Raw genomic sequence first — 16,552 nt, forward strand, 5'->3', positions numbered from 1 at the left:
CTTCTGCGGGTCCAGACGAGGGCAGCAGACCCCGCGCGGCGGCGGCGCAGGCGGCGTCACCCGTTTCCTGGAGCGCAGCTGCGGGGCGAAAAAAAAAAAGAACCCCGAGAGAAAAAGTCGCAGTTCCCGAGCGCCGCGCACGGTCGACAGCAGAAACTTTCTTTTCCGCTTTATTCCCCCCTTTTTTTTTTTTTACCCCCACGGAGAGACGCCGCGCCGCGTTCGGACTTTGGCGGAGCGTCCAGCCAGTTCCGCGCCGCCTCGGAGGAGCGCGGTTTCCGCGTACGGCGGGATTTCGCGCAGCATCGCCCCCCGAGCACCGATTCGGCCGCCTGCTGTTTTTTTTCCCCCCGTCAGACGATGAAGACGCGCAGGTAACGAGGTGAGTTCCGGAAAATACGCCAGAGAACAGGGGTTAAAGTTGCTTCTTCTTTCCCGGCTATATGCGCATTTCCCTCGTCCGTATATTAATGGCGACCGGTGTTGCGTACTATCAGCTGCTGAACGACACAACGCCGAGTAGATGTACAGTCCAGTTGTTCCACGGCTGTCTTATGAACCCTCAGTTACGTGTTAATAACGCTCCACGGGCCGTGGAACGTGCTTATTGGGCGGGTTGGATTCGGCGTTCCAAAACCAACCAAAATATTCAACGTGCACGGATATTTCTGCGAGACGCCGACGTCGTTTCTATGAGCAACTTTTCTAGGCTCTGGCCACAATTCTGGTGCAAAGTTGGTCATTGCCGTTCACCTCTTATTATTGGCGACATTTGCGGGATCAATTGACGACTTTGGACGTTGTAGGTCATGCGTAGTTTTCCAGATTTGTTCCAGGGTCAGGAGCCACAAGTGGCCATCGGTGCCCGCCTTGTCGCCGGGCCGCCGGGCCCTGTCCATGCACGTAACTGTGTGGTGGACGTGGACAGGAAGCGCCGTTGTGTCTGTCTCTTCAGGTTGAACGTCCCTGTGCGTTGCGTGTTCAGGTTTACGCCCTTTCCCTCGCACCAGGTTTCCACGTGTCCATTCCCCCAAAGTCAACGCGCACAGATCGGCCTTTTTTTGACACTCTTGATCATGTTCAGTCCTGATATTGGAGCGATTATTTGACCTCGGCCGGGCAGGCCAGGTCGGTACGTACAAACGAACTACCGCCATTCAAAAAAAAAAAGGGAAAATGTTTGAATGAAGGCGTCATCGACCATTGCTGCATGTCAAATTAAAGTCACCGGGTTTACTTAAGAGCATCAGCGTAGCGGAGCACAGATGGGACGGGCCATGGGAGGGCAGGGCAGGGGCGGGGTCGCGCCCCGCAGGACAGAGGGAGGCCATTGGTGGAGCTGTCAGGTAGAAAGACGTCCCGAGGCCCCCGGTACAAGCCAAACAGCCCGGCAGCAGATAGCGGCGCCGGAATGCCAGACGGAGACGGGAGCGGCGGTTTCTAACTCCGTTTTGATGGGATGAATTTATCGCAGGCCGGATCTTTTTATGTACGTCACATGCCATGAAAAAACGTTAGGCGGAGATCCCAGTCAGTCTCAATTTCATACGTTTGACACACCATGCAGCTTTTCGGCTCGGATATGTTTTTCTCAGGCTTGTTGGTATTCGTATTATAGCATCTTACTTTACCTTATTTTCTGATTCCATCTTTATGTGTGTGTGTGTGGAAAAAATATATATTTTAGTCATTTTACAAGTATGGCATTTATCGTAATGTATCATATCGCATCGCACTCTCTAGTTAACATCAGTAACCATCCTGGAGAAAAGTACAGATGACCTCAGAGCCTGGAGTGTTTAGATGCTGGTCACCATGGCGATAACACTTGCCCTACGCCTGGCCAGCTCCATCTCTCATCCAATCTGGCCGGACGTGCTGTGCTTTTACCAGCAACCAAACGTGCGTGGGTCAAAGGTCAAGCCCTCTCAGCCCTAAGCAGCATGCGATGCGATTTAAAAAAAAAAAAAATTCTAATGGGATATCTGTCCAGTTTTCCCCGTGTCCGTCGCTGGCCCTCTGATCTAATGAGCGCAAAGGAAATGGTCTGATTGAGGTCTCCGTCTGACAGGTACAATGCCCTCATTAGCAGCAGAGCCAGACGGCCGGCAGATAACCCACCCTCTGACGGGGTCACGATAAACAAGCGGGAAAATGCGACCCGGCCAAGTGGAGGAATAAGGTCCTTGCGCAATTTTTGTACGGTTCACATAAGTGCGCTTGGTTTTCTCTCTCTCTCGCTCTCTCTCTCTCTCTGCACTTGCACCGGCCTCAGGTCAGTGGCTTTGATTCGAGTGGCAAAGCACGTGTCAATTAAGAGCGTTCTCAAGTACCTCTTAAGCACATGCAGGCGAAGCGTGGGCCCGCCGCTCCGGAATGTTCAGCCGCTGCTGCGATTGCACTCTTGAGCAGAACCATAAAAAGTGCCGACACAAAACAAGCCAATCGGCCGATGGAAAGGGTGGCTTAGCTTAAAAATGCAGATGCCATTCTAGCGTAACAAATGTTAAAACTGGAAGACCTGCTAAACAAGGACGCGACGTGGTAACACGTTACGTTCTTCTTCTGGGTTTCTGCCTATTTCCTGTACAGCTGGGCTCTTACAAAATGTGCTTAAAGTTGCCAGTGGACCTCGTCATCGATGCCAAGTTGAAGTATGTAGGAACGTGCGTGACGCTGGCGTGGCGGTCGTACTGGGAGTGTTTTGGGCGAGCAAGGGGAGGGTGCAGAGTGAAAAGTTGTGTGCGTGTTATCGCTCAACCAATGAGCAGAAGCAGGCGCGGTCAACATTTCCTGCATTTTTAATATCGGTGTCAATAATAATGCAATTTTGACAGATTGCTGTTGTAACCCCATTCTGTGTAACCGTGTAAATGTAGTCTGGAGGAAAAGGAGTCTACGTGAGGTCAACCAACCACACAGATTTATCTTCAGCACTCTTTTTGGAAAGACCTGACCACAGAGCCTCATAGGGTCACCGACCATCCAGGGGCCGTATCCAGGGGCCGTATCCAGGGGCCGTGCTGCTTCGGTCATTGGTGTTATCTGACCTTATAAAGTAGTGACACATCCCACTTTCACACAAGTTGCCAAATGACGCGAGGATCTAAAATACCGCTATCGGTATTCAGTGTGTTGAATTTTGTGTTACATTTATTAATATTTAATCCCTGCCAACCTTAAACCCAGGATCATATGTGACTTTGTGGGATTATGCATTCATCCATATGGTGAGAAGAGTAAACAATAGAGTGTGTTTGCTGAATACGACATTGATTGATTGACAGTTTCTTGGCAACAGAAAGATGGGACCAAGTGATGTGAAATATTAAGACCGTGAGCCTGATTATTTGATTATAATGTGTTTATACACATTAATGTGTATTGTGATGTGTGAGTGTATAAATGCGTCATTACTGTCAGTATTAATTCCTGGTGGAACATGGGGCCGATTGTGCAGCGCTGTGTTAAACGGCTGAGGTGATGTCATGAGGGGCTGCAGTTGGGGATCGTTGTTTTAGGAAGAGGGGAAATAGCCATGCCTGTTCTTTTTTTTTTCTCTCTGTTTCGATTTCTTTTCTTTTCCACGAGAGTGACGCAAAACTGAGCGCAGCCTGGAGCGTGAAAGGCGTGTGAGTTCTCCTCCTTTCTCACCCCGAATCTTTGTAACATGTAATTAGTAGTTGGGAAAGTGGAGCTGGAGATTCTTTAAGGATCTATGTTAGTGCCGTGGTGCAGGGGCAGTGGTGGCCTAGCAGTTTAGGCAGCAGCCCCGTAATCAGAAGGTTGCCGGTTTGAATCCCGATCCGCCAAGGTGTCACTGAGGTGCCACTGAGCAAAGCACCGTCCCCACACACTGCTCCCCGGGCGCCTGTCATGGCTGCCCACTGCTCACCAAGTTAAAAGCAGAGGACAAATTTCTTTCTGACACCGTGTGCTGTGCTGCAATGTATCATAGAGACAATCACTTCACTTTCACTTATTTAGGGTGATCAGATCAGTCCAACCCCACTTTAATAAGCGGGATTGATACACAGAAAATAAGTATTTAGGACCTATAGAGTTGAGTTGAATGCTCAATAAAACCATACCCACTGTGAAGCATGGGGGTGGAAACATTATGCTTTGGTGCTGCTTTTCGGCAAAGACAGGACGAGTGAACCGTATTAAGGGAAGGATGAATGGGGCCATTTATCGTGAGAATTTGGGTAAAAACCTCCTTCCAGAACATTGAAGATGAAACGTGGCTGGATCTTCCAGCATGACAATGATCCCAAACACACCGCCCAGCCAATGAAGGAATGGTTACGTAAAAAGCATTACAAGGTTCTGGAATGGCCTAGCCAGTCTCCAGACCTCAATCCAATAAAAAATCTGTGCCCAGCGACAAACCCCAAAGCATCACAGCTCTTGAGAAGAGTTGCATGGAAGAATGGCCCAAATTACTGGTTATAGTGCAAGACCTACAGGAAATGTTTGACCTATACTTTGCCAACCATTACATTACAAAGTATTGAGGTAACATTTTCTATTGACCAAATACTTATTTTCTGCGACGTTATACTAATAAAATCTTTGAATTTTTTTTTTTGAAAAAAAATTCCTCACAGTTGAAGTGTACCTATGGTGAAAATGACAGACCTCGCTCATCTCTTTAAATGGGACAACTTGCATAATTGGTGGCTACGTTTTTGCCTCACTGTACGTAGGACCACCATGTTACTGTATTCTACTTTTGAGAAAGTAGGGAACAACCTCAACCATGATCTAGCCAACAAAAGTTGCTGCTTCATGGGGACTGTCCTGGTAATTAGTGAATAGATGTCGCAATAAAGATGAGTAAGTAGACTTTGTAGATGTTTTACTCAGGACGAAGTGCACAGAATGACTCACTTGTGCAGTTTTGTGCTAATCTTTGGAGATGGATCCAAGAATAGAGTGCAGGCTGGGTTGCGTCGTCAACAGCAACCCGGGCAGGCCTCGCGATGCATGCTGGGAGGAGCGTCTGAGCAGATGGGCCATGTTGCGAGTGGCTGGCGCGAGACGCCCGGAGAGCCGGGCTTCAGCGAGACGAGAGTGGCGGTGTGGCAGGGCCACCTGTCTTCTGGCACGGCGCAGCTTCGCACCCGTGTGGACCGGCTAAGCCGGGCTGGGTGGGAGTTACAAGGTCAAGAGTGGCTGTCTGTTACTTCAGAGCGAGTGGGAGTTTTCTCTCTCTCTCTCTCTCTCTCTCTCTCACACACAGCCTCAGGCTACAAAGACGCAGTCAAAAAGTGATGCAGCTGACTGGCTGTAGTGTTTAAACTGGACGAGATTCAGGAGCTTGTTATGTTTAATTGCCGAGGGCTCTCACAGACGCGGCCATCCATTCCTCTGATCTGGCCCATCTTAGCTACACATCATCTTACCACTCACAAATATGTCGGGGCATCTAGTGCTCCATTAACTGGTCTTATAAAAATGCCTCTGGAGCTCTCGGTGGCCCCGGCGTATTTTCCCTCGGAGAGATCCAGGCTGGGCCCTGTCTGTCGGCCTGAGCGCCTGATGCGAGCGCTTTGGCTTGAGAGGTGGAAACTTACAGCACGCCCTTTGTGCCTCTTTTAAGAGCCCGGGACATTTTTGTCTGCTGACTTTCTGGAGAAAGTCAACGAGGTGCCAGCTTTAGACGTCGGGGAGGGAAAACAACCGTCTATACAAACAGAGGGTTTTCATCAAGGGCAACGCAGTCCTCCAGCGAGCAAATAGCCGATTTATTCTATCTTTCTTTCTATCATCTCAGTGGAATGTGCGCTTGGATGCGGTTCTTTTCAACACGACCTGCATCCCCGCGTCATTACAGGCAACGTGCTAAATAAATATATAAATAAATACGCGTGTTCAGGAAAGGCAATTACAAGAGCTAAAAGCAATCGCTTTGAAGCAGCGGCTACTTATTTCCCCCTTTATTACCAGGCCCGGAGATCTGCGGCCCGGCACTCGTCCTCACTTTTTTATGACATTTCATCTATGAATGGACAGATGCTGTGGTCAGATACATATTTTTAAACGTCCCCGAGCTTTTGAAATCTCTCACCCGATCGGAGCGATGGCGCTGGTGTTTGCGTCTTGTGTATCTTATATCTCATGCTGCCACATACGTGGAAGTCAAGTCTGCTTGAGTATTCCCAAGGATGAGGCATCATGCAGTGGGTTTTCTTGCCCCATATTTGTAGTTTACTGGGTTCAGGGGTTGCCTGACACATTGTGGTGCTGCAAACCTTCAAAATGTTGATTTATGTATCAGAATTAATGTGATTTAAGAATAAAAATAGTTTAGCTTTTTTGGGGGGCAAACCATGTGCCTTTAACAATTTTCTATAAAAACAGATGGGATGTGACTACTACAGTCACACCCGAGGTGTGGAGGGAGGCGATGGTCAAAAAGTGAACCAGCACGTTTCACAAGCGAGCTCCCCCTCGACGACAACAGCGCGGACCTGAACGCACCAGTGCAACAGAGTCCAAACATACACATACGTTACGCACAAACCAGACTGTTGGGAGCGACGGCAGACACGGGGAACACCTCGGGTGCCGTGAGGGAGAACAGAGGCATGGGACGACACGACATGCAGACACAGACATAAACCCTAATACTCAGAATTCTCACAAGTTCACGGCAAATGTGCCTCCAGCCATCGACACACAAGGCCCTGTTGTACAAGAGGAAACGTTATTTCCAGATTTCTGCACAAATTGTGTCAGTATTTTAAGAGCGGTGTGATATTGTCATTTGAAAATAGGGCCCATAGTGTGATATTGTACTGTAGTCTTAATGGTTTTCACATAAATGTGAGCAGGCCAACACCTCAGTGTGGGTTTTGCATAGATTGTCTGTGCTTCACAATACAAGCGATGTTCTTCGCAACCTGTGAATGGAGGTCTTTTGTCATGGATTCATACAGTTTTCAAAGCTACACGAAAGACAGAAGGACTGTACTGTGTTTCTGTACTGTATCGCCGGCTGACGGGCCAATGTTATTGACAGGGGCTGACGACAACCGGGAGAAAATGGCTCCTATTGTCTCTGCACTGCTTTTCATGTGTCAAAATAAAGAGTCTGTGCACAGATCAGCACGTCTCCGCCAGTGACAGGCTCTCTGTCGTGCCTCGGGAAAAGAACTTTGCATCCCCGCATCTTGAGCTTTGACGCGCTCTCGGCCTGCACCCTTCTGGCGCGGCACCTATCTTTCATCCTACGCTTTGTGGCTTAACTGCGTCTCAAGGGCAAAGGGGGCTTTTACCCATCAAAGTCTGTGCCGTGCCGAATCCTCATTCTGTGAATGCCAAAGAGCCTGGCGGCTCTAGAACATATTACTAAATCACAGTGCCGTGCCAGGGAAGGTTATACAAAACACGATGTGTGTTTGTTTCTGACACTGGTTAGTAAATGTGCCTGTTAAATGGTTTAGAATTCCAGTTAGCAGGACCTTTTGTCCAAGTGAGTCATTCTGGATGTATCATTCTCACAAGGATGTTTCAGTTTCAGTGGCACTTTGACCAAATGGGGCACGTGTCCATTCATAGTTTTGATGCCTTCAGTGAGAGTCTACCAATGTAAATGGTCATGAAAATACAGAAAACACATTGAATGAGAAGGTGTGTCCAAACTTTTGGCCTGTACTGTACGTGTGCAAAAAAAATATTTTTAAAGGTGTACATACATACTACTAATACTACTAATTCTGAGGTATGCATGTATAAAGCAGACTAGCCGGCCCAGCAGCTTCTAAAATTGCATCACATGCACATTAACCATGCTGTTCTTTTGTAATTGCTTTATTTAAAAAAAAAAAAAAAAAAAAAGGCACACGCTGTTCCGCTGAGGTCTGTCTTGCTGTGTGGGCGCGTGACAGACCTGAGACGGATTGCTGCTTGCATGATTCTAATGGGTTTCGTTTGTGTTAAACCAGATCCCCGTTTGCATTGTCGTCTGCAGGTCGAGGTCTTTGTGAGGTGAGAGGAGTCGAGCCCAGCGCTCGAGTTCAACAGGGCCACTTCCTGATGATGACAGTAAACATGGGTGAGTAAGGCCGTTCAGGAACGCGAGGACCATAGCACACCTTGAAGGAACACGACTTCACTCCACCCTCATAAACCTTCACCCACCTTCTCAGAAACTTCAGGGTTTTCCTCATAACGTCCCTCCCCGGCATACTACATTCCCCCCCCCCCTGTTTGGACAAGCTTTCAAGCGAGGAGGGCTTCTAAATATAGACTACTGCCTCCATTCCTCACACTAGGCTTAGTGTGTCCCGAAAATGATATATGGTGTTACTCTACCCCACCCCACACCAGACATATTTTTTTTCCCTTTGTCAGCCTACGTAAGATTTTCTTCACCTTTTCACACTTGCAGTATAATCCTAGCTGGCCGTGGCTTCACCACCTCGCAAGCAGATTCTGTGGCTTTTGTCCCTTCTAAAGGACCGTAAACAGGACCGGTGCTTTGGAGAACCTTAATATTAATGCTACAGTATTCATTTACACGGAACATGGAAATGCAGAAATACCCATGCCAACGCTCTCGTTTTACGCCCCAACAGATGACGGTGTCCAAAATGGACCCCGGGAGCACAAGAGTTCACAAGGTAGGCACCACCCCTGTCACCCTGGCACCCACAAACACGACTCGCGTCGTGGCGTCGATAAGCCCGAGGTTAGGCAAACCCAAACACGCCTATGAAACAGCGTTACGTCACCCTTATTGTGCTGCCCGTGACACATTAACTCTGGATTACTGTCAGCGGCCTCTCGCTCGGCTCCGGAATGCCCCGGTAAGGAGCGTGGAGGGCAGAGCCGGGCAAAATGTAGGAGAAGGCGAGAGAGCGGTTCAGAGGGAAGGGAAGAGGATGAAGGAAGGATTGAACCGGGGCTCTGTGCTGGCGGTACATGACGCTAATCCAGCCAGATGCCTTTGCGATGATGTGTGTCCCATAAGCGGGAAATCCCCTCAATGTCTTCATTCACGTCTCGGAAGCGCTCTCGCTCTCTTTCAGGCGTTCCCTCTCTCACTCTTTCTCCCCCCTCGCTCGCTCTCTGACTCTTTCATTCATTTCATTCTGGTCGTTCTCGTCTTTCACTGTCGGCCTCTGTATCCGTCTCCCCCTTCTCTCTCGGCTTCAGCCCGTCCAACCAGTGGGGCGAGTGGAGACAGAGCAGCGCGAGATGATGCAATCTAGAGAAAGCAGAGGAAAGGTTTCCCCGGCGAGACCCTCGCCGCCTGTCACATGACAACAGGAATGGCCCTGAGTGGGCGTCACCACGTCTAAATGTCAACTCACCTGCCCAACCCTAATGTGCACGTGTGCGTATGCATGTTCACGCATATTTGCGGGGGCGGTGTGTGTGTGTATTTGCACACGTCTGTCTGTCTGGATTGTGTTTTAAGTTGATTGGGCAGGACGTGTATGCATTTGTGTTAATGGGTTTTATTGATTTGTTTCAAACATTTGGGTTTGTACTGAGTTTGAAGGTTCATTAACTCAAACCTTTCAAAAGGTGCTGTTAATGAGAGAACATGTGGGGTTCATTTCTGCTGTGTGTGTGTGTGTGTGTGTGTGCTGTGGGCTCTGGCAGGCTCAGACAGGGCCTGATGATGTCATGGCTTGATTTACCGCCGGCAGAACCACACTTTTCCCACACCGCTAACACCCCCCCCCCTTCCCATCTTTGTTTGTTTTGTATCCTTGGCTGCCGAGAAGAAAGCGGGGCCGTCGAGAGAGTGGGAGAGAGGGGTCAGAGGGCGTTCTGTCGACCACACAGAGACGGAGGGAGAGAAAGGGGTTGCTGTGCGTGTTTTCTGTGGCTGCCCCGCTTTGGGCTTGCGGGGGCGTTTATTCCCCGTAACTCGTTTTTAACTCGCAGAGCCGCTACATTTTAACACTAACGGCAATTTATCTGGGGTCTTTTAAGTTAACCGAGTTAACCAGGTCAGCTCCAAAGCTCAGCTCCTACTGTTAGAACTAGTCCATTTTTAACCTGACCATTGCTTTTTGCAGAATGATCTGTGGGTTTTGGTACTGTAATATGATGCCTTCTGAAGGAGCTGTTATCGTTGTGCCTGGGAGACACAATGGAATTTATTGTGAATCTTTCATTTATATGAGAGACACAATACTATAAATTAGTATTAGTGCTGTACTGACAGCCATCGAGAAAAAAAAAACAAAAACTTGTGTCCTGATAAGATGGTTTTGAGATAGTTGGGGTGGGGAGGGACAAAGGCTGCGATGTGTCGCCTGTCTTGTAAAGGTGGCGTCTTTTTTTTTCCGTCTAAGGTGTGATGGGAGATCTGATGTCCAAGTGGGCGGCAGGGGTTATGATTTGTTTTTAATGCCACCGCTTTGACATGTGGGGGTTGAGGGCAAGGTCACCACCCTTGCATGATGTCGATTTTGTCAGATGAGTTCAGGAAGTGTGTGGTTGAGTCATGACCAAGTGTGAGTTGTGTAACGTGAAGAGAAAGCCTGAGAAAACCCAAGTAGGATTTTAACAGTAGGTGGTAGAGCACTGGGCCAGTGATTATTGCCGTGCCATTTTTTTAGAGGTACCTCTTTATTGTACCATATTCCTAATCACCCGATCCTCCACTGTAACCCTAGTTTTTAAGTGAAATCAGCAAAACACAGCAAAGATGTTCAAGATATTTCAAACTAACCTTTTTTTGAGACAGATTCTGGAGTTTCTTTTTTTTTGGATGATGGTGATAAGGCAGAATATAATTCATTGTTTAAATGAAGTAACATAGACTAATGAATGTGCATTTCAATCATGCAAAAAAAAAACTTCACTGATGGTCAGCTCACATTCCTTATAAAATATAGAATTTTTGCACCATGTACAGTATTTCCGTTTGTCTAGACAACTAACTGGGGATGCTGGGGATTTGTCCCGGAGCCTGATCATTTTTACATCCACTATTATCCCTGTAAAGTGTGACCGTTGAACAGACCACTGCTGATACAGGATGTAGATCACCAGCCCCTCTTCAAGCTGACCCTGAACCCTGCATGAACCCTCACAGAACCGGGGCTGTGGTGGCTGGTCCAGCTGTTGCTGGAGGCTGCTTTTGTTGGAAAGCCATCAGAGGGACACCAGACCCAATCTGCTCCTCCCCTGCAGTCCAGACACTCTGATCCCACCTAATGCATGAGAATGTGGCCCAGACGGTCCTGCATCTGATAGTTTGGCAGTGCTGCCAGTGGGGGTGAATGACCCCGTAGTCAAGCTGCAATTACCAGACTCAGCTAATTGGCTCCATTAGGGCCTCTTGATATGGTAATTCCAGACTGTCGTATTTGCATGATTGCTTCCCATTTGCTGGTGAGGTGATTATGGAAAAAAATATATATATGTGTGTGTATGTATATGTATATATTATTTTAAGAAGTAAATGAGAAGGATCAAGAGTAAAGTGGCCAGTCTATAAGCTCCAAAGAGCAGTTATGTACTCTAGGCATGTTTTAGTAAACCACCTCAGCATGTACATTTATCTGAACCTCTGAGTGGTTTCTTCATGAGAGCTTACTGTCGGGGGACATATGGAGCCATTAAAATTCTGCACTGTGTATACCCAAGTTGAATCAAAATCAATTTGCTTTGCAAATCGCATTTACATTTACAGCATTTATTTACATTTACAGCATTTATCAGAAGCCCTTATCCAGAGCGACTTACAATCAGTAGTTACAGGGACAGCCCCCCCATTGAGCAACTTTGGGTTAAGTTTCTTGCTCAGGGACACAATGGTAGTAAGTGGGATTGGAACCTGGGACTTCTATCACCCGTTCATAAAGATTACTGTTTTTTTTTTCCTCCAACATATTCTCTTTGAAGTACATTATGATGAGGCATAGCTGGGTCTTTCTTTGAGGTTCTCCGGCTCATCATTCTCAGCTTGTCATCCAACATGCTGCATGGCTTCCACTTCAGCCCCTGGACCAGAACAGAAGAATGGAGTTGTCAAGCCTTTAGCCAGTGCTGAACAGCTACATGTCACAGAGCATTTAAAAAAAAAATGCAAATAAAGAAAGAGTGCAATATTGGCATGATATGAGTCCAAAGCAATAAAATCATTTTAACATTGTGCATCAGATTGTTTTTGCATTAAGGATTTGACTTACGACAGTAAACATTATTCTCACTTCATGTCTCCATCTTTGGTAAAGCGAACAATCAGCAGGATCATCTTAGCTGTAGGTGTGAATTTCAGACATGACTTGCACTCTGTTCAGGTGAAAGTTCACCTACTCGTATGACTGGCAGGCTTGACCACCTCAGGGCCTCAAAACAATAACCCTAGTTGGCCTGGTGGCTGGTGAGGAGCGTTGTGATGAGTTCCTGTGTTTTTGTCCCCCTCAGAAGACGAGAAAGCTCTGGACTCCATCATGAAGGACCTGGCAGCCCTGCGGTTTGGATGCTACCCTCTCAACAGCAGCAAGCCCAAGAGCAGGAGTCCGTCTTATAGACAGGTATGATCGAAAGGCCTGACAAATCACATTATCTTATACACCATATGAATGGCGGGGTACCTAAGACTTGGCACCTGGATGCATGACAGGAAGAAGACAGGGGTGGCAGCAGCGTGCATTCATGTGACCGCTCCTTTTAACGTACTGAAACAGTGGTTTTACATGACAGTGTCCTCTTTCAGAAGGATACGGCCACTATGAAAACATTGCTTAAGAACTATTTGAGGACAAAGCGTTGAAGGTGTTGATCATAATTGAGCATGCATCTGAGCAACTACGTTCATATTCAATTAACCACATATCCCTGTCCTATTAATGACGCTTTCCACAGGCTCTTTGCACCAATGCATTGGCCATGCTGGTATTAGTAAAGCATGCAGAAAATCTCAAGCAAAAGTACTTGTTGGAGATCCAGACTGAGCTGCTTCTTCATTCTTCTAACGCATTGCCTCAGGACTGTGGTATGGTAATTGAGCAATTGTTGCCTTGAAGCATATCTGTTTACAGAGTTGCATAAACAAGAACGGAGAGAACATTTCCGCGTCAACCCCCCGACCCTACTGCTCCATCTCCTCGAATCCCTGCTGACTATGGGAATCACAGAGTTTTGGTTACTGCAGACATCGGCACACCGCAGTAAATGGCAGAACGGTTTCTCTTTCGGACCACGTTTTAATGCAGAACAGCATTTCCGTTCCAACAGCTCTGCAAATTATAATGAAAGAACAGCTATGCGTGGCCTTCAGTTCACTTCATTGTCTTCCAGTAGGCTCATAAAGATAATGAAGCGGGTAATTGAGATTTTAGTACTGCAACAGGTTTCTTATTTCCGTCAGTAAGTACTGAACTCCACAGAGATGAAACAGTAAAATTTTCCTCTCATTTTAAAGTGTTTTTTTCTCTTTTATTCCACTAACAGGATTTACGAGTCAAGCTGGAGCATGAGAGAGAAAAGCGGTGGGTTGGAATCTCGTTATTATTGTTGTTCCAATATTGCCTCATCCACACTTTATTTCCACTCTGAAGATCAGAGGTCTGGTTTGGGACAAGGAAAACGTGAGAATGGCTCAAACCTCCAGAATATGCCGGAAAATTCCTGCCTTGACATTTCAGTTGCTGTTGCAGTTCCTTTTTCTTAATTCCCTTTGCTACTAATTTCTTCCATTCAGCAACAAGCAACTTCTGTTGGCTTATTGTCTTTTTTTTGGACTGAAAATGACCAACTAAAACATTCTCTAGATTGTAATTTTCCCACGCATATTGGTATGGAAATGTTTAAGGAAAAAGAAAAAGAGAAGTCCAGCGGTACCATAAAAAGGAAATTTTTCTTGGGTTTGTTCCTGTTTTTTTTGTATTTTCTTTCATTTTGAAATGTGGAAGCTACACTTTGTACAGCGTAATAGGAACCTGCCTTGTGCTTGGGAGCATGTGCTGTCCATGATGCATGCTCGGTAGTAACTACATGGATTATTTTGGTGAACAGATGAACAGAACAGATGGAGTTTTTCATTTTTCCTCGTACTTGGGAGGATCTTCACCGAAGATTCGTGTGATCAGTTTGGTCTATCCACGTAATTTAGCACCTTTCTCTAGGTTGCCAGGGTGCTACAAAACCTAGATCATCACTGACAGGGGATTTATACAATGCAGAAAATGAAGGCACTTCAAATGATCAAAACAGGGTATTTAACAAGATATAATATATAATATTTAAAGGTATAAAATACCGTACTGTGTGTAAAACATGAGGGAGACACAGTATAACAATGCATTTTAGTAGCAGCAGCTCAGTTTATTGAAAAACCTCATTAAAGTCAGATCTGTTACTATGAGTTTGATAAGTGGCCTAATTGGAGCTGCTAGAAGCCTCTCATTTTCATTTGCAATCAGAAAGGGACCCAGTGTGTGCTGCCAGGCAGCGAGAGACCGGGAGCCAGAAATCGCATGTTATCAGCGCGCATCGCGGAAGGAAAGCCACATCGCTCTGTGTCCTCCGCTCCGACCGCCGGTGTCCTTCTCCTCCGCTTGCCCATTTTTGCGGATATCTCCCCCCATCAGCAGCGTAAACTCAGCCAGCATTTAGTCATGCCAACTCCGCAGCACCTCCCCTTTCCTAGAATCTCGTCCCTCTGCAGATAGCAGTCAGGTCGCAATTACGATAAAAGAAGCGCCAGAAGCTTGCTTTGATTTGAAACCCAGACAGCGGTGAGGTTTTATTGCTAAGCATTCGCTGAAGATCGACCTATGGAGAAGATTGGGGGTGGGGTGAGATGGGGTAGTAGGGCCTGGTTTGGGAGGGGGCGGTGGGATGGATCCCGCAGTGTGCTGAAGAGCCAGTGAACTTCAGGAGAGCGGAGGGAAAACACACTTCCTGCTGCTTCTGCATTTCTTTTTTTTTTTTTTTTTTTTGCTTTATGCTGCTTTCCTCTCAGGAAGCTTCCCATCTGCCTTGTGCACTCAGATGTGTGTGGGGCCTGTTGGTGTTGAAAAGACGTCCCACTTTTGCTGATTGGGCCCCTTCCCTAAAACACACACACTTCTGTGCATATGTGTGTGGCAGTCACAACTTTTCTTTGTGCTGATGAATCATCTTTTAACGTGTCGGTCCCTCATCCGTCCCGGAATTGTACAGAAATGGCCTCGATGCCAGAGATTTAATTGGACTGCGCCATCACGGACTGTCCAGTGGGTCACAGTCATGCACTTTCTGTACCCCTGTCCTTCTCATAACCATAAGCCATTTCCCCGGAGTCGTCACAGAATTGTAAAAACATAAATGAGATGCTGTACAGAAGTGAATTACGGCATAGATTTTAAACAGATTTTAAACTGATTGGTGTTGGTTTTTCTAGGTTCTGTATGACTCTGCTTTGAAATTTTAGCTTGAAAGGAACATTCCCAGAATGCTGCATATTTTTGCATACATTTTCAGGATGTTATGAACAAATATTCCTCTGTGAAACTTTAAGAATATACAGATCATTTTCATTCAGAATGACTATTGTGGGAAGAAAAAAATATTAATTCCATCAGAACATTAGATGGCTAAAAAAACATTCTTCATGTTTTAATCCATTTTTCTCCCTTTGGCTCTTTCAGAATTTTCCCTTTCCAGCGGCCACTCAAGCTTAAAGAGTTGCTTCAGAAAGTGACCGAGGCCTTTGGCCAGCAGATGGACTTATTCTACACTGACAAAGAGGTATAAAATGCTTTGAATTGAGTATTTTATGCACATTATCTTGTCCTGAAATGAAGGTCATTACTGGTTGGAGTGTGTGTGTTTTATAGCAGTCATATTATGTGTATGTGGTTATGGCAGAAGATGAAAAGCAGCTGTGGTTTATGAATGTTTAAATGTAGTTGTATATGTATCTATCTGCATGTCTTCTCAATAAATGTAGGTTTTTTTTATAAATACATACAAAGTGCATTTGAAAAAAAGAAAGAAAAGGAGAGTCAAGGATTGACTGTATTAATTCATATAAAAAATGTATATATTTTAGGTAGTATTGATTATAGGTAATATGACACTGGATTGTAATTGATATACGTGCACCTGTATTTACATATACAGCATTTATACAACATATACTCTTAATCAGAGTGACTTAGATAAGTGCTTAAGATTCCCTGCATGTATGGCATTCGTGTATTGTATATGTATTGTATGATTTAGCATGCTGTTGTTGAAGTAGCTGCCGTGTGTGTGTTGTAGATGCTGCTCCCTCTGAAGACTCAGGAGGATTTGGACCGGGCTGTTGTGAGCTCCGCCATGAACAACTACCTGAGAGTGCTGCTGAAAACCCCTAAGAACAACCATGTGAGTACCCGCCTTCTACCTACAAGTTTATTTTATTACCATGAATGTTCTGTTTTATTCAAACTTTGCCCCTCTCCCCTGCAGTTCCTTCAGGTGAACAGGGACAAACACAACGAGATGAGGTCGTCCCGGTCGCTGGTAGACATTAAGGGCTCTCTGCACAAGGGATCGGAGCGGGTGCGCAAACACTCCACAGGTACGTCTCAATGACACACAAACT

General features: G+C 46.3%; 1 protein-coding gene across 2 annotated transcripts in view; it reads left to right on the forward strand.

Moving 5' to 3' along the window:
* Positions 1-94: 94 nt before the first annotated feature.
* map3k22 (mitogen-activated protein kinase kinase kinase 22) overlaps positions 95-16,552 on the forward strand; it is a 32,224-nt gene continuing 15,766 nt past the window's right edge. The window contains exons 1-8 of one of the 2 annotated variants that reach the window (XM_028970018.1): positions 96-382; positions 7,979-8,062; positions 8,586-8,630; positions 12,403-12,512; positions 13,432-13,469; positions 15,612-15,711; positions 16,228-16,332; positions 16,417-16,528. In XM_028970018.1, the coding sequence (XP_028825851.1) occupies positions 8,044-8,062; positions 8,586-8,630; positions 12,403-12,512; positions 13,432-13,469; positions 15,612-15,711; positions 16,228-16,332; positions 16,417-16,528 (529 nt within the window). In that variant the 5' untranslated portion in view covers positions 96-382; positions 7,979-8,043. Of the gene's footprint in view, positions 383-7,978; positions 8,063-8,585; positions 8,631-12,402; positions 12,513-13,431; positions 13,470-15,611; positions 15,712-16,227; positions 16,529-16,552 lie in introns of both variants that reach the window. The other variant, XM_028970017.1, reaches the window with a different exon arrangement.

This window comes from Denticeps clupeoides, chromosome 2, assembly GCF_900700375.1.
Source record: "Denticeps clupeoides chromosome 2, fDenClu1.1, whole genome shotgun sequence".
NCBI classification, from domain to species: domain Eukaryota; kingdom Metazoa; phylum Chordata; class Actinopteri; order Clupeiformes; family Denticipitidae; genus Denticeps; species Denticeps clupeoides.